General features: G+C 39.6%; 1 protein-coding gene across 1 annotated transcript; it reads right to left on the bottom strand.

Moving 5' to 3' along the window:
• Nucleotides 1-714: 714 nt before the first annotated feature.
• LOC118404834 lies at nucleotides 715-11,612 on the bottom strand. Its single transcript, XM_035804202.1, has 2 exons — nucleotides 11,376-11,612; nucleotides 715-7,529 (listed from the first exon to the last, which is right to left on the bottom strand). The coding sequence occupies exons 1-2, from the start codon at nucleotides 11,595-11,597 to the stop codon at nucleotides 4,935-4,937; spliced, it is 2,817 nt and encodes a 938-aa protein (XP_035660095.1). The 5' UTR covers nucleotides 11,598-11,612; the 3' UTR covers nucleotides 715-4,934.
• Between the last annotated feature and the right edge of the window lie 14,662 nt (nucleotides 11,613-26,274).

Here is a 26,274-nt window from a genome sequence, read left to right as displayed (position 1 = left end):
GGGGTGTGACGTTGGTCCGAGGGGGCAGTAACTCGCTATCACGGCAAACTCCCTTCCTCAACAAACTCCATTTCCCGGCACAATAGAACATAGCCAACGTTGAAAATCACGGACCAACGCCCCCCCCCCCCCCCCCCCAAAGGCCCTTCCCGAAAACTGGAAGGGAGTCTAATTTTATGGGGGGGTAAAAAGTGTCACAAAATAATGATGATACCCCGATGCAAAGTCTCATGCATCCGCGGCCTATACAATATGCCTTGGGGGAAGGCTCTGGTAAACCGGGCTGAAGTTTCTACTCTATCCTAGCCTCTACCAGGCTTCGTGGATCGCTAGAAATAGAGTCAATAGTACGCTAGGGGAGTCGGTCGGCCAAGTAGATACATTATGCTCACCACGTACGTGGTATTGACTCTATTTGTCCAATTTCTACAATTAGACCACCGATCCACGAAGCCTGGTAGAGGCTAACTCTATCCAGCTATCAGCCAATCACCTATTATGTTAGTTTTTTTAGCTAAAGCTGATTGGCTGACAGCTGGTTGGAGACCATGTCCATCAAAGTGGAAACCACAGCAGAGCCTTTCTACTTAAAGGTTATTATATTGTAGACAAGGGCATGGCTATGGGTAGAATTATCAAGGGCAAACTATTATATGTTATGATACCTTTAGATATGGTACCTACTTTCCAAAAAAAAAGGACAGACAAAAGATAGTCAATCAAGTTCCTTTATTACTTTACAAACCCTTTAAAACATGCTGGTTACTGTATAGAAAAGCAGCAGCCTGATACAATAATACAAGTCTCTGTGTTTTTTCCTGGTTCAGCACAAGTAGCTGTATGTGACACTGCAGCATCAAGTTTAGCAATGCAACATTCAATGTAATCATGAATGGGGCGGAAGGTTTTGCCAAACATTTTGAAGCTATCAATTAAACACGAGCGATCAAATCTGAGGAAGATGTACCAAGTGTCTTTTCTAATCCAGCGGAGGTCACACTGTCAAGGGCACACTGTGTTGAATTCCCAGACTGACATAATAGTCCAAGTGTTCCGAGTACATCTGTAAAAAGACTTAATTCCGGAAATAAAATCACCTCTTGTAAAATCCTCATTTCTTTTCCAAGACAACAAAATGTCTACAAAAGTGCTCCAAATCCTAGGAAAATACTAAAGATTTCCAAGATGCTAGCTTAAATGTTAAACATGCAGACATACATGTACAGTGCTCACAGAAGTATGCCTCCGCCCCTGAGGCGTCGCCAAAAAATCACAAGCCTCAAGAATACAAAAGAAATGCTGACAATGCCTTACACTATTACCCTTATTATAGACCCCATTCCCCTGTCTTCTGTTTTCACAGACACAGGTAACTGGTATCGCAGCACAAGTGAAATCTATAAACGCATTGTCAGCATTCCTTCTGTACATTACAGGAAAATATGCGCACGAGTCAAACTCAATATACATGTACATGTAACTGAGGTAATGGTATGTCACGAGTATTCCATTGGTTTCTATACAGTGTAATTCCTGATGATAAAATTCCTACACGTACATTCAACAAAGCTGCTTTCTTTCATTTCTGGTACAACTTTTTTTGTCAGACATTTTTTTAGTAAGTACAGAAAGCTACCTATCGACATTTTTGACGTTTAGTACAAAAATTGCAAGGTTTTAGTCTTGCAGGCTACAACATTACATACGACGATACTTTGTAAATACAATTGTACTGTTACAAATTTCACACTTTGCAACACAACAATTAAAGTAGTCAGAAACTGACAAGCACATATATACTAGGGTCGCTGAAGTGGTCGAAAAGATGGTACAAAACATTTCAAGCTGCCCAAAAGGAAGAGTTTGACAACATGACCAAATAATATCTGCGGTCTTAATAAAGGGGTAATGCAAATTCTCCATAATACTGGTATTTTGTTGTGCTTGTACTTTTTGTGTGCTTACGTACACTGTTTTGAAATCAAGACTTAGGGATGGTGTCAGAAGTTCATTAACCACTACAGGCATACACTTGGTGGATTCTGCAAATACTGTCAGTGCAAATCAAACTCATTTTTCAGGTTTTCCTTTTGATATAGATATCTGAGCTGATTATCAATTCATTTTAACATCATTCTTGCACTTAATATCAATTGAAATCTTTAAATTGATAAATGCCAGAATGCATCATAAGCAATGTGAGTCTGGTAATTTACAGCCCAATATCGACCAGTCATTCATTTTGATGAAGAAACCATTTTTTTAAATGGCACTTTTAATTTTTGAGACCATCCCGTCATTATTTCATTGCTGGAATCCTGGTGAAATATTTTTTTTTGCATTTTGACCTACAAAGCACAAAAAAATGTACCAGTATTATGAGAACAGTGCAAGAAAAAGGAGAACTTTAAACATAGCTTTAAATAATACTAAAAAATCATTCGCTAAATACAAAATGTATTTCCTGCTTTTGAGAACGAATATGAAAACACAAGGGTAAAATGCATACAAGGTGCATAATTGTACAACAGTTACTATATGTAACGTTACTACATGTAACGTTACTTAATACACATCTAGTACTTGGTGGAAATCATTGAATCTGTGTACATTTCTAGACACCATAAAGACATCCTTGTTTTTAGTCCCTTGCCGAGCCGAAATGGGCAGCAAAATTTTAGTCCCGACAATTTTTCAAAAGGAATCGGTTAATAAAAATTCAGGCAAGATCACAAAAGAATTATGCCCACAAAATGTAATATTGTAGGATTATGCTAAATATAGGTGATACATATAACAATACGACTCTTGATAATAAGAGTAATACAAGAACAAGCGGCTGTTATACAAAAAGGCAATTTTCTTACTAAAAGCAACATAGATTTGCAATTCAGTTGGAAATCACTAGGTGTCTCTTCTACTAAAGATGTATTGCTACATGTTGCAGCCAGGCAAGGGATTCTTTATTGCTTACATCTACGGACACAAGTCACTGTTTAACACACCAACATACATGACATTGTATGTACTGTTCAGCATTATAAAAACACATCTTCGATACTCGAAGTATTACAATATTTATACTTCATAATCTAACAACGGTATAAACTCTATACAGGGATTCAACAAGTCTTTCTCCTATCCTTGTTAAATCCGACATCGTGTACAAAACATTGGTAAAATCGGCTGAAACCAGCGTGTACAAATGACGTTAAAACACCTTCTGTAGGTGGATCCGAGCTGGTTCTTCCCTACACACGCTGACAAAAGCTGATTTTGAACTTGAAAACCTCCATCAATTGCTCCAAGTCTTTTACAATAAGCCTTCGGTTTTGGTAAATGTTGTTTGTGTGGCAAGACCATTCTGTTCCCGTGTGCTCAAAAGGCCGATCTTTCGTACTTCACACTTATCCAGTACACTGACTGTTCAAAGCATCTTGACATTGAGTAATGAACATGTGCTTCTGAAGTATTACATGTGCAAATGTCACAAGTGGTTCAAGTGGCTGGAGTGTTCACATGTCTACAGCTCGAACGCCACGTTTTTCCAATCTACGAGCGGCTGATGTACCGAGCAGCACTGAAAGAGACTACACCGAGTGGTCTAGACTTAAGGCTTTCAACTGTTGTTTTCCTACTTGCCGCCATTTTTCGTGAACAAGGCATTCCCGGCTTATTGTAAAAACTGGACATATTGAAGAGAATTTAACAAGTGCTCGAATTCCTAATCCCTTGTGAAATTACTGGCCGTTCCGCCATCTCTTCCCTTAAAGAATACCCTCATGTACATGTACGGACATTTTTCAAAGGCAAAGTCGTTCGTACATTTTGGTGTACCGTTCGTGTTAAAATCAAGCTTGTACAGCCTATGCCTTCCCATACCATTGGACCACAGTACACTTATCGTACACAAGGAAGTACCGTATAAAAATACACATCTATATACAAGGATGAAAGCTACATTACTGTAGGTTTGACCAACTGCTATTTATTTCTTCATCAACTCCTTCAAATTTGAGTTGTTTTCTCTCTCAACTTTCAGCAGTGATCATTTTCATGACGACAAAATTAAACTACAATAAAAGATCCACAATTTGTGGAAATTGCTGTCATAATCAATTATGGAAAAAAATGACAGGAAAAATATAATACAACTGTGTCAATATCTGATCACCTGATACAGATAAAGTTACTTCGAAACTCATGACGAGTTTAAAAAAGCCACAACTTCCTTGTTGTCAACTGCCATAGCAGCTAGATGTTGAATATCTAGCAATATTCATCTTTGACTCTTCCTTACGTGGCTCAAATGAAATCAAAGTATATCATAAATGACATAAATATTTACAACTCAAAATTCTCTTCTGATTTTTTTTCATAATTTTTTTCAATTTTTTTGTTGTTGTTTTTCCAGAGAAGCTTTCGCGTTCTCTATCAATGCCATCACAATTAAAGTTACTGCCTGTTGGGTACAGACCAAAAAACACCATCGCACCAAATTTTTCCCACCTACGGGATAGCCACCGCTTTACCGCATCCCGCAGCGCAATTTTCCACAGACAAGATTGATACACAGCAATACAAGGCCAATAACCCAACAAGTTAACACCTTTCACAGTTGATATTGCTTATCAGATATCAGATCCAGGTCTAGACCTTTCAAATCCCTCTACAACAGGCAGTACGACCCAAGCTGTTGCCACCCATAACGGACAGGAATGGTACAGCCTAATTACTCAATCTGGCTTACGCCATGCTCAATGTAGGGGTGCATTGGATGTGGGCGAAGCCAGCACCATGCCGCTGCTAAAACCCCTGTGGAGCCAAGTGGTACAGCCCACTCATTTTCACCGAGCCCACCACCATAGCTTAGGCCACGGCAGCGGCCCGTTTCAAAATGGAACAAGAGGGAACAACATTGGTGCCGATTCCGCTCACATCCAATTCGACAAATACAGACTGTACTTGTCCCCCTTGTGCTCCACCAGATGTTCCTGGAGCTGCTCGACTTTGGGGAATCTCGCGCCGCAGATCGGGCACGGGAGCTGCACCCGCTTCCACGGGCGCTGCCGCGGGCGGTCCTCCCCGCTCGACAGGATGGTCTCCGCTGACAAACTCGCAATGTCTATTCCGTCCGCCGTCAGCTTCTGGTTCACCTCCCACTTGAACTCTGTGGTGTACTTGCGCCGCTTCCGCGTCAACTCCGAAGACAGCGACGTGACTCCGTCGGTGCTGCCGCTCGGCGACGCGCGGTTCTTTGGCACTTTGCCCTCTGAACCATCCTTGGACGAGTCCGAATCCGACAGGTTACCGTTCATGAACCTGGCTGGGCTGCCCAAGGATTTGGAATGTTCCTTGTTTCCCAACAACGACGGGAAACCCTCCGTTACGCCGTACACCTCGTCTAGTTCCGCGTTGGCGCGTAGATGCATCATCTTCTCGGCGTACGTGCGGCACTGCATGCCGCGCCCTCGGCGGCCGCGCCCTCTTCCTCTCTTCCCGGCCCAGGGTACGAACCCCGGACCCCTCCATCCAGGTGGCGCTTCCTTCTCAACTGCCCCTCTCATCATGTCAGGGGGGTAGTTGTAGGGGACGTCTTCGATGGCGGCGGCTCCGTTGGGATGCGGTGTCAGCACGCCAGCGGCACGCGAGGCCAGGAATGCGGAGAAAGGCATCATGCCGGTCGGGGGCAAGTTTGGGAAAGCAGCAGCCATGCTATTCTGCCTCTCCGCATACTCTTGATACCCGGGCGGGATGCCGTTTGGGTTGTACATGGGAGCGCCATTCATGTGAGGAGGACAGCCGTTCATGTGCGGAGGTACGTAGCCGCCCGGTGGGGAATGTTGTCGCAGGTCTTCCATCTTGTTGAGATCAACACCGTTTGGGATTGACACTTTGGGCTGTGCCTTCTCCACTACTTTCTGCTCCTGTTTGATTTTCATGTCCTCATTGGGAGATCTTGGGGGATCTGGGATAACGGCTTCTTTATCAACTTGGGGAAGAGCTTCTTCCCTCTTCTTGGGCACTGGGACTTCGTACTTTTCAGCCATGCAGTTCTTGTCGCGACCGTATGCATCCTTTTCTGACTTGACACTGGTGGCGCCGTCATCGAGATCAAACGAACTCTGTCGCGACAGGGTGTCGCTTGTGCTACTGTGCCTGCTACGGGCATCCCAGTCCAAGCAGATTCGCTTTTTCGGATGTACAGAACTCTCTTCGCTCTCCTGTCTTTTTGCTTTCCATCCCCACTTCCCTTTGGGGGGCACGACTTCCTGTGCCTTTTCGCTGTCTGTGTTGTCTTTCTCAGGCACGTCCAGACTTTTTTGGCGGACGATCTTGGCTTTATTGCGCTCGCTGGTCCCTGGAACATCCTTTCTTTCCGGGAGGTCACTCTTTATCTCTTCTGACTCATCCCCTCTCTCCTTTTCCTTATCTGACATAGGAGGAGTAGGGACAGAGGTATGATACTGTGCAGCAATCTTCTCTGCCATGCCCATGTTTTTCCAATCTTGGCTGTTTCTGTCCAAAGTCATTTTCAAGATGGGGCCTTTCTCGGTGTTGAAGGAGCTTGGGGCGCTCCAGACTCGGACTTCCTCCGGGCTACTTCTCCCGTCGGGCATTTCTCCGCTTCGTTTCGGCCTGATGCGCAGATCGAGTATGCCTTCTGGGCCGTCCGGCCTCCCCTGTAAGATGTCGTGGGCCGGGAAGTGGCTGTCCGCCTCGCGAATGCGAAGACCCGGTGGGACTAAGTGCGGCATGCCGTGGAATGAATGCATCCCGCCCTGCTCCATGCCAGGAATGTGGATCATGGTGATTTTGTTTTTCTTCCCGCCCTGGTTGTACACTTCGTGGATGTCTACCGGCAGGGGCGACTTCTTGTCGTCATCAGACCCCTGGTCCTTTGCTGCACCGTGATACTTCTGTTCCAGTCGCAGTTTCTCCAGAACTTCCAGGGAATCCACCTTTTCCTGGAATGCTTCCGGAGCTTTGGCCAAAACGTGAGGCTGGATGCGAATCTCGGGATGGTGGGGCGTGGGGAGGGAAGGGCTCCCGGATTTGCTGCAGTCGCAACCGTGAGCGGCCGCCTCCACCGTTCCGTTCGCGAACCCCGCATGCGGGAAGTGCCCGATCGGGAGGTTGCTGCCGAAGACAGGACGGATGATGTACGAGCACGCACTCACGACGTCCACCATCTGCAGGTAACTGGCGGTGAGGATGATCTCAACAATACTGCATGCCGACACGCGGAGTTTCGCCGAGTACATAAAGTCTAACAGGTCCTGGAATGCTCCGGCTGAGATGTCCTGTACGATGATGGTGTGGCGGTCATTATCGATGTCCAGCATGGCGTGAAAGTAGCCGCTGGACGCAGACAGCACCGCGCGATGCGCCGGGAACTTGCGGCCGTGGATCATCACGGTGATATCGCAGAACTTCCCGTTGAGGCGCTGCTCGTTTAGGTGGTGAAGGAGAGCCGTGCCCTGATTGGGCAGCTCAATGATGTACTCCTTGTACGATGTCATTTTTGTCTGGAGAGGAAAAAAAAACAAGGACAAGGATTAAGTCTCTTACAATGCAAAATGTCTGACTTATAAATCTGTCATTATCACACATGCAAACTACATTTTGCTTACACTTAATTCGCTTTACTAGGGGTAGAAGTTACTTTTTCTAGACATGAGAGTTGAAAAAGATTAAAAACAATACTTTATGCACACACTGAGGCAAGCAAGTAGCCAATGTTCAAAGGTATGTAAGGCACAAACTGTATACAATCACAATGTGATTTTCTAAACAAGAAAGACTAACCAGGCAATTTCTTTCATCTCAGGTAGCCTTTTGGTACCAAACTTATTTTAGCATTTACATGTATCATTGCCAGTCAATGACAAAAAGACTCTAGTGGATGCTATCTGCTGTTTGACCATTTCTTTCTAATGTTTTCTAATTTCTGTGTCTTGCAACCATTACCATGTCTATCCTTCATTGACGTACAATATTGTAGTACTTCCTACACCCAACTGTTAACTTGACATGGCTCTTTCTCCTTCCAAAATCGTCAAGTATCAACAAGGAAGTGTTTGTATATTATGTGCATGAGGGATAGAAGTCACTGGCAAAACATTATAGACAACTCAATGACGAAGGAAGAAAAAGTGTACTGTGAACTATACATGATGTACAAAAATATACATTGTATGCACATAAGATAAAGCCAGCTAGAATAGACATTTTTAACCAAACACACTGTAAATTGTATGATCAAAATTGAAGCAATTGTCCACGATAACACAACAGTAAGTTTATATTTCCTTTGTACTACACTCTAACCATTAGTGGGCCACAATGACGATTTGATCACTTTATAGCAAAGAAAACGGCACCTGCGGCTATCAAGAATGCATTTAAAGAAAAGGCAACATCATAACAGCCCTCTAGAGTCTATTTCCTGCTTAGATATTTGATCCCTTTCCAGGAAATAATCACATCCCTGCAGCTTTCAAAAGATTCACGCTCAAAATAGAACCAGGTTAATACCCCGTACATCCTGTGCGGCGACAAGCACGAAGACGACACCTGTTCCATTTCATTACATAAATCACAATGACATTTGGAGCAGAAAGCCGAGCTACGCGCATCTGGGAGGTTGATCTAGGGGCTCTGTTTAAACCGAACGCTGACGAAGTAAAGCAGATTTACGCACTCTGTGATATGTTAAAGTTCAGAAGGGCGCTTGGCTTACAAGGGGTTATGGCAACTCAAAAAAAACAGTTACTTACTGCTCAAAATGCAGCCATTATGAGAGAAAGAGGACTTGTAATAAAGATTGTTTAGTCTCTGTACGTGCCTATCATTCAACTGAAGGAAAATCTATGATGACAGCATGCTAAAATTCACCTGTTTAAAATCTATAAATCAAGTACATGTAAAATATATCTAAGCGATGTAACTGCAAATGTTGGATTTTTTGCTGTTTCAACCACAAAAAAAACATATTCTGTTTTTCTACCTACTGCACAAATAAAGTAATTTACAGCAATCTCTACGCAGATGTTTGGCTGGATGACTGTAACAATAATTTCTGACTATAGCTAGCTTCTCTGCAGTCAGAAAACATTACCAACTCATAACCGTAACAACTAGAAATTGGTAAGTGAAGCCTTCAGGAAGTAAAGTTTCAAGACTCCACATGTGAAAATGATGCTAATCTAGTCTAGTTTGGCTCAATAAAGAGCTATTCTTCTACTGCTTGTGATAGTGAAAACAGACGCTATGTTCTGTTCAGTATATGCCTGGTACTTGGGAAATTCTCCAAGCTCTAAGTCTAACTTGAGATTAGACAAGTATAATTCAGTGAACAGTGGACCACGTTAACGCCCAATCCTTAGGACTGCGACCCTTTCTGGTTGCATACACGTCAGGAGAGCGACACAGCCGGGATTCGAACTCACCACTGCTTGGTCCAGATGCAGGGCCGCTAACCACTGTACTGTGATATGTGGCAATGTTTCTGTAGTGGCCTGTCAGAGAATCTAGTAGTCATGAAACCTTAAAACCTTCCACCCCTTTGCCTTCAAGTCTTCAAACCCACAGACTGAAATACTCTACATGTAACATGTACATGCACAATATGCAGGGCTAGAAATACTGGGTGCATGTGCACCCAGGTACACCCAAAATTGGAACTGTGCACCTAATTTTTTTCAGTGGGTGCACATATGCGCATGGTGCACCCAAATATTTTCTTAGGTTGATCTATGGAAAGATATCGAGTATACTAGTATACATCATATTCTTGACATCTACATGTAAGTGTTAAAAAGGTAATAAAAATGTCTGTCATGGCACTTGTTTAAGAATTTGATAGCTTGTAACTAAGTTTTGTTATTAGCTTTCTTTGACATTCTACTTAGATTTAAGTGGTGCACCCAAAATTTTTTTGGTGCACCCAATTTTTTAAGCTGGGTGCACCAGTGCACCTAATCGCCAAAATGAATTTCGAGCCCTGAATATGTAAAAGGTATATGTGGGCAGGACTGACTTAAAAGGTCTAGTGTAGGCGGGAGTCATTAAGAATCAGGCTGAGGCCACATGGGCAGCTTTGTAGAGATAATGAAAGACCTACTTACAGCCATAATCACACAGGGAGAGTTTGCCCATGGAGCAGATGTCTCGACAGCTTTTCACATTTGTATTTACCTAGTTATGTATCTATACATGGGGCTTCTCTAACTTACAGGAAGAAAAGACATAGTTACACGTACATGTCAGTGCTCGAAATCTCCTTTTTTTCCGTCAGGTTGCCTAGGCGGCAATCTGAGGCAAAAGCCAGCTGAAGGTTGCACCATGAACATTTCAGGTTGCCCAACTTCCAAGTTATTACTCTTCAAAGCAGCTACTTATCCATAATCTTTTCTTCCAGTTACATGTAATTACATTAACTATGTTTTATCTTATCAAGAAATAAATATAAAAGCACGTAGGTGGGGGAAAAGCGATGTTTCAACTGCAAAATGTGACTGTGTTTGCAAGTGGGTATTTCAAACACACAGATAATTCAAGAAGACTTGCTTATCTAGAAATCCACCAACACTTATACAAAGCAATTTGCTATCAATGATATTAAAAAAATATGTTTCACTTCTCGAGGTCATTTGAAAATTTCAGATTGATTCAAATAATGTAAAAGCAAGCTTTGAAATGAAACTGTCGACGCATATTCTAGCATCTAAATACACTATATGTCAGTTTGGCCCAATTCCTTAGTTTCGGGGACAGCAGATCGTGACGGCAATTTATGAGATTTACACTGAAATATCTCTCTCTCTAAGGAGAGGCATAATTCATAACCTTAAAAAATAGGAGACAGCTACAAATAGAGTTAAAATTTAAATAAGCAATCTGTCATTACTAAAATCACAAAAAAAATCGCATAATTTAAGAATCAATATTTCATCAACCAAAAATCAGTGAAATCATCCTTATAGATTATTAGCGGCTAAAATAGAAATTTAGAAAAACAATGCCCACATAACACTAGTATATTTATTTAATTTCAATGGCACAAAACAAAAAAACACGGAAAGAAATGTGCAGTTTGGAGTAGCTATTCCTAGAAACCCTGACAAAAAAGATTAATAAATAAATAAACACATCCTAACTCTACGCTTCCAAATCATAGCAAATTCTAGTAACTGCTTTATCTGATTAATTCATAACCAACTTTCATAATTACTTACCACCCGACACACTGAATATCCTAACAAATTGCCATTTTCATAAGCAAAAAAAAATATTCACTAAACGAAAACGATGTCACACAAAATATCACATTGAATAAAACAACAGAAGTCTCGTAAAAAAATCAACCGTACCTTGTCAACGGGGACTTTCGCTAACTGACTGACGCACCCGGCGGTTTCTAACGTCCCCCCTGAGGCTGGGGAATCCTCCCCTGCCCCTGTCATGACTCCCTTCGGTTTGGGAGCAGCGTTTAGAACACACGGCGAGACGGAGTATACCCCACACTGTGAACTGCCAGCAGAGAACCCGATGACATCATCCCAAGCACAAAGCCCCACTGAGGATGATGTCATCCTTAGGCTAATTTTAGTAACCAGATCAATACCAGGCAGCCAATCAGGCGAGGGGACTGACAGGCAGGCAGGAAACTGACTAATGTAGTTTTTTTTTTTTTTCCTGGGCAGTGCTGGGGGCAGGTATGTAAATGTACATGTAGGCGGCTTATCCAGGGGAATATGAAAATGAGCTGTTGGTTTCGTTGGTTTAGTATAGTCACGTTTCAATGTGCTTTCACTAAATCAGCTGCGTGCCTTCTGTTAGCTTAAGCAGGTTGTACGCAATATATTAATTCTTTATTTCTGGTACCAACTGGTCCATATAGTAAAAAAAAATACAAAACAGCAATAACCTGTGACACACACAGACAACATTAAAAAAATAACAGTTTTTTGGAAAAAATAGAAACATAGCAATTTATTAAGATACATAACCTACACAACATCTCTTGTAAACTAAAGTCATGATTTCATGGCCTAATATGGTCATCTTAAACCTATAAAAAATATCACATTTTCTAGGAAACAACTTGGAGTCCATGCAGATAAGGACCTTTAGTGAATTTACATAAAAATTACCGTAAAACTCTTTACGTTTACAGTGATTTACTTCATAGATAGGAAAAATGGAGTGTGGTGGTTTAACGTCTCAATTATGAATAATAGCATTTTAGTTTAATAATTTACGGTAACAGATAAACACTCAGTCTTTTGGTTTAAAGTTCATGAAGATATAAGAAAATATTTCAAGAATTACAGTACCTTAGCCGTATAGATATTAAAATGGTAAACGGCAAATATTATTCCAGAGCTACTGTACATGTGCATTCATGATCAAAGCCCTCAGAAATTCAAATAATATTCAAGTCATATCAAGATCAGTCAAATGGAACTGTGTAGGTAGCTGTAGATTGTCAAATGTATATAGCATGTTTTAATATTATAATTTATTATGCATCTAGTTATTGAAATATTGAATGATCTGACTCCGACACGTGTTCGTTGCTCGTGAGAATGCAGTAATGCCAAAATACTCGAGAGTCAGTCATGCACTTACACACTTACACACCTCAAGTGTTATGTTCAATACAGGGCCATTAGTAAAAGTATTTCAGCACTTATCTTGTGACCTGTCAAAATGGAATTTTAAAAGGAATGTCCATTCAAGTAAAAGCTGACAAATGTAACAATTGATTATAAGAGACAGCGGACATATCAAGCTGTAGTTTTGTGTGAGCTCATGAAGATGATAACTGGCGTGCATCGAATGTTTGACTGTGCATGATATCGAGAATTCATGGGTTTTATTCCAGGCTAGACAGTGCGTCCTTGGGAAAGGCACTTACCACGACTTTCCTCATTACTCCAGCCAGGTGCAAAAATGGGTACCTGACTTTTCAGTTGGGGAGGTAAAAGGCGGTGGAAGGAGAGGGATGGGCTCTGCCTTCCAATAAAAAAACTACCCTATACACAGTGTATATAACAACCCACTGTGCCCCTACAAATATGGCATGTACCATTTTTTTTACAAAAGTAAACAACTCGGGCTCCCAAACAACGAGTGGGACGGAAAAAAACTTAACGCTGTAGAAAGCCTTGAACATAGCCCACACAGATATACTAAACCTACGTACTTACGACAGCAGTCCAACAAAGTCATGTGTATACGTGTATTTTTGTGCAATCTTTGTGCAAATGTCAAGGTACCTTTTCTGTACTTACACACGACTAAGGCTCCATATGTCAGCTGGATAATATCTACAAACTTTAAGCCAGTTCTTCAGAAGAGTGACAAAAATCCAAACTAACACCCACTGGTTCAAATTTAGACAGCATGTCAAGTGTAACAGTGGGGTTCAAGGACTGCTAAACTGACCACGCCAAATGGCTTTAAGCCTTTTGGCGGAACGGTTTAGCTCTGGGTTTGTGACATGGCGTCCCGGGATCGGCACGGGTTCGAATCCCAGGAATCCGGATATTGTTTGTCTAATTCTACTCCTTTCTTACATTAGTTCCCACGCCGGGAATCGAACCCGGGCCTCGGCCTGATAGGAAATGCCAAGTAAATTTTACTAGAGAACTTGACCTTGACTTTTCATTTTTCAAGATTTTTTTCATTTCTTAACTTAAGATAGAGAGGACCATACAAGGCTAACAAACTTTGTCTTTAAAGTTTCCATGATAAATCTAATGTCAATTTAAACCTGTTTTCCATTGCCTGCAAATGTCTGTCCCCTTATCAATACTGCAAATGGAACATTCCACCATGTTGAATCAAATCGATGCATTAATTTGCTGGCTCTTAGTTTTAGTTGAATGGAGATTTTGAAAATCCATTTTGACAGTACTGCAAAACCTGGGATACTTTTATCAATGGTCCTATACTAGACATAATACTTCAGATGTGAAAGTATGCAAAGGACTTCGTATGCGCACATGCCAGACAAACACTCCAGTTTTGTGGCAGTGCAGCTTTCTCACGTGTTTGTTGGATCCTTCACTCTTTTAATTACTGAATGCAGGTTTGATTGTAGAGTACATTATGTACATCAAAGACCAAGTGGTCCTTATGTAGAGGAGGCCACTCTTGTTACTGTTGTATTATACTAAGGTCTGACTGTCCCGTATAATATTTTAGCTGACAGTTGACTAACTTATAAATGTAACCCTACAGTGACTGCATATACACTACATGATGGTTGTTGGCTTTGTACATATATTATTTTTACTACTGTAAGGGTTAGCCCAATAAAAAAAATACAATTTTTCTCAGCTTTGCAAAAGCTGCCTGCCTAAAATACACCATCATTACAATTTTTCAATTGTGTATTAAAAAGAAAGACATAACATGACGCCCCCAAAACACATTGCAGACTTGCTGTTGGGAAATCCTAACAAATAAAAATTATCATTTTACATTTTGTACAACCAGCTGGGCCCTCTCTGATTCAGGACCCATCCCTCTCTTCTAATACGGAAATTCCCTTATTAATTATTAGGGCGGACAAAAATTTTCGTCCATATTTTGAAAATCCAAACATGACATAAAATTCATGCAGTGAAAAATTTAACATTGATTGGTACGGAACAAAATTCTAAACCAGAAACAGCCCTGACTATAAAACAACTAATTGCATCAAACATGAGCCCATATATATAAACAGTGACAGAATGTTAAACGTTCCCATGGCTCCCTCCCTTCAGGCGAAAACGTGTCTTTTAAAAACCACGTGTCTTAAGAGACCTAAGCCGTCTAACCCACACGTGAGCACTAAGTACGACTCGAGTACCCTTCTTCAAGCTGTTCCCGTAGATAAGACGACTTGAGGCCTTGTGGAAATGCGAGTAAGACCGAGATGATATGGAAAAGGCCATTAGTTGTCGAGTTTCATCCAGAAAAGTGCGGTGAAGTGGAAAGGTACAGTATTGTATCCGACTCGAGTGCAGCTGCTATATAATGTAAGCCCATGTGGAAGGAAATAGAGATCTATTCAGTGTACAAGTGAATGGTTCTTACCTTTTTTAAAAATGTGTTAAAAATTTTGGAATCCCAAAAATGTAGAAAATGTGCTTTAAGCTTGTGCTCTGAAATTTACATTAGAGGACAGTCATAAAAACGACAAACAAAATTTAGAAATTTTTCCTACTAAAAACTGTCTTATATGGGGATAAATATCATACAATATTTTGATGAACATTCAAAATGCTTGTTTTTCAACTTAATTGCATTTTGTGCTTGCATAATTTTGAAAAAATCTTGCGACAGTGAAAATGCTAAATACATAATGGCCTACGTGCATGACAACACAAAGGAAGTCCGGACGAAAGCACCTCAAAGGAAAAAAAAAAAGATTATATAAGTGAATTTAACTGCAATTAGAAATATGAAATTTGGAAGAAATCTTGTGACAGTGAAAATGCTGAACACATAATGGCCTACGTGCATGACAACACAAAGGAAGTCCGGATAAAAGCACCTCAACAGAAATAAAAAAGATTATATAAGTGAATTTAATTGCAATTAGTGGGTTGGAGGGATTTCAAATATGCATTTTTCACCTACAGAGTACATCCCATATCCGCTACTTCAAAGATACTCACACTAAATCATATCCTTCTTAATAGGAGTCTAATTTCCTTTGAAGAATCTTAAGAAGGAAGCAAAAACCTTTCAAAGGTTCCATCCTTGTACTAAGTTGTAGGAGTCAGGGTTCTAGCTAGTGCATTTTAGCGTAGTGGGCCACTACGCTAAAATTTGTGACCACTACGCTAGAATAAGGCCCACTACGCTAATTTTTAACTAGTGTAGTGGTGATTTGCTATCATTTACTTGTTCAACAGTGTCTAATCAATATCTAAACAATGAAAAATGATGATATGCCATTCAAAACTGACTGTGATGTTAACAGAATACCAACTCAACATTATCAAAATCTCACTGTGGAGGGGTCAAGACCCCCCTTCCACACCAATCTCCTGATTGGTCACTTCGCTACGTATGCCATTCCCACTACGCTAAAATAAAATCCTGGCTAGAACCCTGGGAGTAGAGTCTTAATGTAATGGTAATTGGCTTTTGCGAACAAACCATATATTGCTAAGAATAAGCAAGGCGCAATTTGGCCATGACGGTTTCTATTCACCTATTTCTTATAGTTATACTGCAATTAAATTTTATTGTTTTAGAAGAAAACACAACAATATAGTACTGTAAATGCAGAAACTTTCGCGGTGGTTTAACGTTCGCGGTTTTTGCGGCGGCCGCTTCACCGCGAATTTAAACCACCGCCAACATGTTTCCATGGCATTAAGGGCCACAGTACATGGTAATACCGCGAAATTAAAACCACCGTGAAAAGTCCATTTTCCCGCTACCGCGAAATTAAATCTCCGCGAACTTAAATGCATTTACAGTATTAGTACACCACCTTCAGGTGAAATCTTGAGGTACCAGATCTTAAGTATTGCTGGTCACAGATATGCAAAAACAATGAAACAGATAATCTCCAAGCAAATCCTACGTTAGCATAAATTAGTATCAAAGCTGGCAGAGGAGTGAAGCCGGCTTTGAAGTGTGTTTTGCTACATGGAAAATGTACACCTCTTGGCTGACTACACTCCTTGGCCAGTTTGGTACTATCTTATGCCATTGTAGGATCTGCTTGGAGATTAGAAACAGACACAATACAGTCAAAACAATACCTCCACTTTTACAGTGCCACATGTAATAAAGGTAAAATCACATGTACAGTTTACACTATTTACAGGGAAAACTACTCTAGTTCCATTCTGTTACTTAAAGAACTGAAGCCCCAAACCCATTTTTTTTAGAAATTGAGAAGACTGGTTATTGAAATCTATAATGTAGATGAAAGGCAATGTAAATTTTGTACAAGTAACTTAGATTTTGAAACATAATCTCTTGACAAGGAGCTGTTTGAGTTGTAAGCAATGAAAACTAAATAAAAAACAAAGTATGGCCAAAAGAACCATTCGAAACAAGACTGAAAACCACTTTCAAATTGATACATTCATCTTGTTTTTTGACGCCAATGTTCGGCAAGCGTGGGCAGAGAACATGCACTTCAAAAGCTTTTAATGCTGAATGCCACAAGGGCACAGACAACTTTTCTCAGAAAAAAAATGTAGGCTTGAATGTCAGAGTGGAGTTATCAGTCCATCAAGTCACTGGTACAGACACTGTCAACAGCTTACAGTGTGTAAAGCCTAGGAAAAAGATGTTGTTTCCTATTTTCCAACCTAGAAAAACCTGCCAGAGAGACAAAATGGCTCAGTGGCTAGGCTAGCAGACACCAGATGAAGAAGTTTCACTCCTGGCTAGACACAGACTATGTGTAAGGCACATATTAAAACGACTTTCCTCACTCCATCCAGGGGTTAAAAATGTGTACCTGACTTCAGTTGGGGAGGTAAAAGGTGGTGGAAGTAGAGGGATGGGCTTCATTATAGACACAGTGGATAGCAACCCACTGCCAGTCTACAGCCTCAAAAAGGCTATTCTAATACTAATAAATGTATGAACTGTGGAAAAAATTGTTAACTTCTTAAGTTCATATGAGCAACTTGCCCTTCACCTTACCATAAGGTCAATGAAAATTGGGCTTTTACAACCAGCCTTGGCATTCGTAGGGTTAAAGTTCATCGTGATTAAGACTGATTTACGGACTAGAGCAACTAAAAGACTACTACAATGGTCTCCACAGGTGTAATCGTGCACAACTAAATGTACCTCCGGGGCGTTTCTGACTCAGAGCCAATGCAGTATGTTTAACCGATCTAAAATAAGAAGATAGACAATTCTGTTACTGATACAAGTAACCTATAGTTGAAGCCTAATTTAGGGGTGGTAAAACAGTTTTTCTTCTTGGACCAGTCCAGAAAAACCAGACGTGAAAAAAAATCTGTTGACCCGATCTTGAACCGATTACAACATGAACAGATTATATCGGCAGGCGGTCATGCGTATTATGCGGGCTTACCGGTCCAACTTGGTCGAAGTTAGTGTTGTTTATGTGAAGATAGGATATTAAACTGCCAAGTCACTTAACAGAATCCCTAGAAGTGAAACGCACCATTGTTTTGTGTATCGCCCATTCACAAGTTTTCACAGACAATCAGGTCCAGGTTCAGGTTCGGACCTGATCTACTGGAACTGAACCGTATACCTACATGGACCTGAATTTTCTGTAACCAGTACCCACCCCTACTACATATCATCGATGCCATGACTAGATACTAATAAATTGTTAATGTGGGTAATCTCCTTTTGAAGCTGAATATGAATTTAGTGTTGACTGCCTTTTAAATTCCATCCACATATTGGGAGGAAACAACGACAGTTGACAGTTCTCAGGCAAAACATGCAAACTCAATCAAAAAAAAATCATTACATCCATGATAAAAACAGCTACCGCGAAAAAAAAAAAATGCATCATTTCGCAACGAAGTTCAGACGACATGCCAAACCACATATGATTGTGGCAAACGGAACATAGAGTTATAGGTGCATAAAGTGATCACAAGACTCTGTTGCTGTAGGTTACCCTCCAGTCACAGAGTAAATATGTGTCCTTGGATAACTGTATGGCTAATCTAATGGAAAATTCAACCCGTATCACAACTGTATTGTTACTTAATGAGGTACATTGTATTTCTGTTGAATGTTAACCTTTTATCGTTACATAATACTAATAAGGCGTTTCTGTTAAATGTTAACCTTTTTAGTCCCGATGAACTATGCTATGTTAAATGTTTGTTAAACTATTTTGTCCCGGTTAACTAGATTGCTGCAACCATTTACAACTTGTGTTAACTGAAATATCAAAAATCCAAATCTTAAGACAAAGTCTAGACAAAGAACAATTCTTTAAATGATAATTGAAAGTCATACGATGTAGGTGTATGTGGAATGTTATTAGCTGCATTGACTGTCACCGCCTATAAAGTTGAATGAGTGAGTGTGTGTGTGTGCCAGTGAAAGTGTAAAAGAAAATATAGCAAATGGTTCCTGAATAACTTTGGTATGATCCATACTTCCTAAATTCAGAGTGGTGCAGGTAAAATTTGTCTGGTGCAGGTAACTTTCAATGTTACTTGCACCAGTATTTTGAGCCCTGCATGTGCAAACATATTTGCCATGAGTTGTCTTGTCTGGTCAACATTCCAAGTAAGATGACCTCTCTTGACCTGAACTAAACACTATAATCATTCCGTTTATTACAGTCACCAAAGCTGTCATTAACACGTCAGGAATTCAAGACAACACAATACTGTAAAAGCTAAAATTTTTGCAGTGTTCACAATTTTCCTGGTGGCCCCTTCAATGCGAACTTAGAACAACCGCAAACATTTTTCCATTTCAGTACGTGACTACAATATGTGGCGCTACCACGAACCACAGCGAACACTCTATTTTTCCGCAGCCGCAAAATTAAATATCCTCAAACTTAAATGCATTTGCAGTAATGGCTAGAAATACTGGCTGCATATTCATTTTTGGGTACCTAAAATAGGAGCTGACAACGAACTTTCAAAAATTTTCAAGCAATGATAAAAGTACCCAATTTGTAAGAACATTATAAAGGCACTCAAGCCAATTTACTGTACTGGAAAGTTGTTGAATGGCTTCATAGTAATTTAACGTTAAAAAATATGCCAAATGAAAAATCTAAGCTAGTTGTCCTTGCATTGTTTGTCCTTCTAGATGGATTCCTTCGACTTTGACTTTCATTTCTAAGAAACTAGCTACATATAGACCTTGAGCACAGGTGGAACTATAAGTCCAAGTATGAAGTGAGGGGGTGGAGAAATCCTACAAACTTTAAAACAGATCAGAAAGTGTAAAAGATCTTTAGATAGTCAGGCTCTAACCCTAGAGGATATATCTGGAGTCAACAAGAAAGAAGCAAATCAAACGTTCAAACGATATATAAAGATACACAGTTTCTAAAAATATGGCAACGCATAGCTGAACAAAAAACTTTCCAACAGAGTTCAAACATGCAGTTATAAATACACGAACACACACAAAAGTCTTTGATCTTTTTGCTGCTTTACGGCTGCACATAAAAAAGCTACAACTTGCAAGCATGTTCTGAATAAGAAATATATATATGAAGCTCCCTTTATGTAGCATACATAATAAGTAGGCTTCACATCCATACAAGTCTCAATAGATAGCTTTAAACAATGCTAAATGTAGCCTGCAGCTGGATGTGCAAAGGTTAGCTGTGACTAGTGTAGAGTGCTGACATTGAGTTAACTTTGATTTTTTTTTCCACCCACCCATTGTTTTGGGGAGCCTAATAGCTGTTGTTAACGTCATCTGTGTATGTCATTTTATTTTAGCATACAAAAAAGATGTCATGAACTTCTGCTGTCTCTTCTTAAGTTCTAGAGGGGTGACATTTTTTTTCATCAGACAAGTATATTTCAGGTTCGGAGGAAGGGAAGCCGTCTCAGAGACAGCCTTACTTCATTGTAATTTATGATAAAAACAAGCAGACATTATGGAGAGACAGTTTTTCAAAATCTTAAAACGAAAATGCTCAATGCAGTTCCAAAACAAGCCGATAGGGTGCCCAAACCTATACCACTTACTCTCGGTCCCACGAGTTATCGATATCTACTACTCAAAAATCATGACCACCGTATGTCCAGAACAAACGCTCCCCAAAACATATAACCTTGCCATTCTGGCGAAGGTAATAAAAAAAGTATATAACCAGCTGCTACTACCTCCCATGCCTACCAAGCTGGTATACCCGTTACGTCGTAGGGCGCTTATACATGCACCAGCTTGCATATACACGAGAAGGGTATATTGAATGGCACTCAACTTTACGTGACGTCGTGAGATGCAATTTCTAAGAGGTGCAACAGGGGGCGAAGCTGACCGTAAAATGACGGTCACCAAAATGTTGGTCGAATAAAACACTTTGTTGTGTGTATAAAGAATTGTGTTATTCGATCAATGTCCACATAGCATGTCCACGACACAACATATCAAAACTGGAAGTTCTGCTGTAGTACTGTAGAAAACCGATAGGATTAGGAGGACTATTTTCAAACATGACCTTAGTTTTTCAGAACCATACTCACCTACCAAATATCATAAGGATCCGTCCACAGCTTTTTGAGTTATGATGGAATTTCTGACATAAAACAACCTCCGGGTTAATTTTGAAGTTCCAGTTTAATTCTGGACCAACCTTAATCATTCGAAAATCGACTCACCAAATGAATTAACATTTGCAAGTAAATGGATATCAAAAGGTAATTAATATGCAGATTGCAATTAGATGTCTGATCCATGAGGAGCAAAGCCAATTGGAGAATTCTGGAGAGTTCTGGGAACCTTAGCCAGAATTCTGGAGAATTCTAGTTTGGCAACCACCTGGTAGTATATATATCATAGATGTTTATGTAATATGTGAAAGGTCTTTGTATGTTACTGTAAGGCCACATCAATTTAATTTCTTGGTTCACGGATTTTTTCATAAAAAATATGGAGCGAGAGGGCGAAATAAAAATAAAAATTGTAAAATGGTTGGGGTAAAGGTAACGGCTAATCCAAAACATAAAGAAAAAAAGTTTTCAGCTTAAAAAAAGTACAAAAACACTATTATTGTACAGTAACAGCACCTGTGCCCACACTTTAAGGAGCTTATAATATAAAGGCCAATTTGCTACACCAGAAAGTTGGTGAATGGTTTCATTAATGGTGAAAATTTGCTGAGTGGTAATTTTTATTTTTATTTTATTTTCCAAAAAATAGGAGCGAGCGAATCCGTGAACCAAGAAATTAAATTGGTGTGGCCTAATCATGCTTTTGTACCTGTAAAAAACATGCCAAAGTCTGGTCTTGAAATATGCATGCGCCTGTCGGAAAAACTGAATTTGCATGAGAGAGTGAGCCGGCCACGCGCGGTTCGATTCTTGTTTTTCCTAACAATAACGCTGCACCTGCTGGTTGTGTATTTAAAAAGAATTCTCCTATATCCAAGGTTGTAAGTCCCGTGACAACCTCTCTAGTCTTAGTCACGTAAGTTAGTGCATGATCATAGAACTGAACTGACAAGGTTATAGCTTGTCTGGGTTAAAAATAGGCAACAATCTGTGCTACGTGAGCCATACAGAGTCTGTTCATTAGCATCCTATTCAAGTTGAACAATCTTACATAACAAGCGGGCAAAGCAGCAAATCTATACACAAGGGTTGCAGTTTCTACTTCAACTTGCAAATAAGCACATCTGACTTTTTTAATTGGTCTTTACGTAAGCTTAAATGCACTCCTGCAACTTGTTACGGATACAAATAGGTTGGAGTTTATTGTGGGGTCAGTTATGTGCAGTCCTTTTATTACTTTTCCATTGAACAGTCTTGTATAACATACCCAAGGCACATGTGCCTCTATACACACTTTGAAAGGTTGCCATTTCTACATGCACATGAACGCACATGTGACTTTTCTAATGAGAGATTTCAGCTGAAGTCGAAGTGAAACTTTTATGGAAAAGTATAAGGATTGGAGACCTGTGAAAATGTATTTTAGTCAGAGCTAGCACCAGCTGTTTCCAACTAAATTCCTTTTTTTCTGTCCCGCTCATACTTTGGGAGGTATACGTTATAATTAATATTCATCTGTCATGTTAATCTTAAGAAAATTTCATGTCATGAAGTTCAGAGTTTTCAGTCAAAAATTAGTTGCACAGCACAAAAGTGCAAAGATGCACCCATTCCTACTTGATGTCTATATCTAAATACTGTTAAACCAACATGTGCTCGGTATGTGGCCTGAATAAACTCTGTCAAGAATCATCAGCGAAAAGAGCCAAGAATTCTACAATAGGTCATCGGTGTATACAACCAAATCATTCCCAGAACCCAAACCTGCCTGCTAACAATTACATACATCATCGATCTATATTTAGAGCCAAATCCGAAACGTGCCCAAGGTCGTTCTACTTTGACCTTGGACTTGCTCCGGCAAGTCATGATTTAAACGGATTCTTCTGGGCGCCACTCACGCAAAGATCTATCCTTAATGGCGGCCAAATATACCGACTCCGCGCTATATATAACTCCGTAATAAGCCACAGGTTGGGATAGGAAGTATTTTTAGATTGCTCATGAATGCGACTGAGAGATTTGAAGCTCCAGGAGAGACGGTTGTAATGTCTGTAGAAAGGCCCTTGCAACGTGGACGTGTGTGACAAGAATACAAGTAGATATGCATTGAGATGTGACTTGTGTATTGATGCTAGACAAACTCTGATCTATTCTGGTAGCTATATGAAAGCCTAACTTGCCACATGCTGTTAGGCTTTTGATATTAAGTCTGAAATACGTATCATGAACTTGACTGTCTGTGTATTTTAAAAATAACTCTTTAAAGGTGGATTATGTGACATTTTGGCTTCAAAATTGAAAATATTCTAGAGACAACATTAAACCTTCATGTGAATGACATGTACATTTGCATCATTATAAAAATTCATATTCATATTTCTAGTGTTTGTGGACCGAACAAAGTAAGCTACACAAGGTCTGCCGAGTTTCTGAAACCATCTCAAAATAGACCCTTCTGTTCTTCTAAACAACAACATACGGTACACTGGTTTGAAACATCACAGTTCGTATAGTGCAATGATGTTGTAACATTCCTCCCTTAAAATTGGTATGCAATTCTTTAGTGTCAATCTCACTATGATTGAAAGAAATGGTAGGCAAATCCACTTTCAATATTATCCTAATGTTACATAATAATAGACAATCAAAAGATTATTTCATTAGTACAAATGTACACAAAAGTACCAATGCAACTACTTGTAACAGTTTGAAGCTTGTTTCGTATTATCAGTGATGCTAGAAAAATGTTTTTCATTCTTCTCTATCAGGTTTTATAAAGTTAATCATCCTTGGAATCTGGGCTCTCTGTCTCCAGGGTCCGTCCTTCCATTCCTGGATGGAATTTTCTTTTTAAAAGGATACTGTAAATTTATCTACTTTTGCAGTAGTTTTATTTCAATGCAGTTATTATGGAAAACATCTATAGTTTTTCCTCTAATTTGATGAGTTTGCACTTGAAACAAGTCTGTATTAAATTTTATGGCATCACAAATTCACATTGGATCAACAAAATTAACCGCTGCAAAAATAAAAGCACCATAAATCCTGTTTCATTCAGCATTTTATTTTTAAAATCAAATTTACAGTAGACAAAAATGTCACAATTCCCTCTTGACCATCAAAAGTCAAATGTTATCAACGTATATTTCAAAAATATTTTTCTAGAATTCTTTTCACAGCTTCTACCAAGAGATAATAAATAATAATATTAAATAGTTTAGACATAAAATGAAGGAGAATTTTTCATAGGGATAATAAGTCCCTCCAACTGGACATATTCCAAGCAAAAAATATGAGATTCGTGCAGCGCGGACTTCTCTAGAGTGGGCATTTGTGGGCATTCGCTAAAATTAAAAGACTATGTGCCTATAGTATAGTATATCATTGAGGCTGTAGTGGCCCTGTTCAAAAGAATTCCTGCATGAAAGCAATCGTCAATGAAACCCAACAACAAGTGAAAAGCAAATAGCTTTTCGTTCCCTCGAACGTTAACCCTAAGGCACGACAGAGGCGTTTCTGAGAAAAGCAACATCAAAACATATCCATACCCCGATTCGCAGAACAACAGCCTAAACCCTAGGAATAAACATAAATAAGGCGGATGTTTGTCTGCACGTTTACCAGGCAAGTCAGGTCACACATGACAAGATTATTTCAGGACAAGGACTCAACTTTCTTTTGGTTGTTTTTTCAAACAATTTTACAGATTTTTTATCTGTGAATAATTCTTTCTAACCAACCGCAAACTTTATACAGATTTTAACTAAGAAAGCTGGATAAACTGAAATGTTTTTTCCTACTGATTGGCCTCCACAATTCTGCTTTTTCAAATAATTTTACAAATTTTCAATCTGTCAGTAATTCTCTCTAACCCACAGCAAACTTTGAAAACTAAAAAAAAAACGGATAAACCGAACTGTTTTTTCCCTGACTAATTGGCCTCCACATTTCATGGCAACCTAGAAACAAGACAACTGTTTATTTCTACACCTTGTTGAACAACATCAATACAATGAAGCAACTGTTAAGAGTATGATTATGAATCACAAGCTTGATCCTAGCCACTGACGATAAAATCGAACCGGCTAAAACGCAACATTTAGTCAGTTTGTACACAGTTTTAAACATCCAAAATAGAGAAAGACAGACCTGCATGTACATTTACCTCCTTGGCAATATTACCGTAAACTCTTTTTATGTTGCAGTGCAGTTAAAATCCCACATTTCAGGCATTTGTGCGCTCGCACTATTCGATTTCAAACATCAGTTAAAACTATGGAAGATCGGAACATGTGTTCACTTTGGTGACTACGTAGCTGTCGGTAGCCAACACGAAATTGAAAAGGCAACCATTGAAACACCACAAACATTTCGACATTTACAGTAGGGACTGGTAAAGGAAGGGCAATGAACTGATAAGGATTTGAATACCTGGCCCAAGGTGATAACACAAACAATAGGGTTGGACTACCCTATGGAACAGGCTTTTCAGACAGTACTTATTTGTTATTGGAAGATACTGCAAAACACTCTATCAGTCTATGATCTAAATTAGTAAATACACTACAATCAAAGTCTCAAACTACTTTAAGCATTTAATGTAAAATCTACAATACCAAGTTGTATTGTAGTCCACTACCAAGTAACTTACAAAACGTACATTTTTCTAAATTAAAAAGTTGGAAAATATTCCACTACTAGTAAATGATGTCATGATACACTAAAAAATAAAGGTTTTTAAAATTCTTCTTCTTCTGCCCGTCATGTCCATCTGCCGAGTCGTCAACAATAATTTTGTATCGTTGTCTATAACTTATGTATCAGCTTATGAAATTGAAACTTTTTTGAGACAATGGGAATATTAAGATATATACTTCAGGTAAAAAATTGCTTCAATTTTCAAACGTAGAAAGGATACCTTTCAATTCACCAAAATATTTGTACTACCGTGTAAAATATAAATGAAAATAAACAACGACTCAAAAAATAACACGTAATAAATATCAGGATGTTACACAATCATACACAGGACATTGCCACTGCC

The sequence above is a fragment of the Branchiostoma floridae genome, chromosome 17 (genome assembly GCF_000003815.2).
Source record: "Branchiostoma floridae strain S238N-H82 chromosome 17, Bfl_VNyyK, whole genome shotgun sequence".
NCBI classification, from domain to species: Eukaryota; Metazoa; Chordata; class Leptocardii; order Amphioxiformes; family Branchiostomatidae; genus Branchiostoma; species Branchiostoma floridae.
The sequence above is the reverse complement of the archived record's forward strand: the minus strand, read 5'-3'. Positions and strand labels throughout refer to the sequence as shown.

Coding starts and splice junctions, on each gene's coding strand:
- LOC118404834 (XM_035804202.1), bottom strand. CDS start 11,597: ATGACATCATCCTCAGTGGGGCTTTGTGCTTGGGATGATGTCATCGGG. Junction 7,530..11,375: donor CGAAAGTCCCCGTTGACAAG/GTACGGTTGATT, acceptor TTTCCTCTCCAG/ACAAAAATGACATCGTACAA.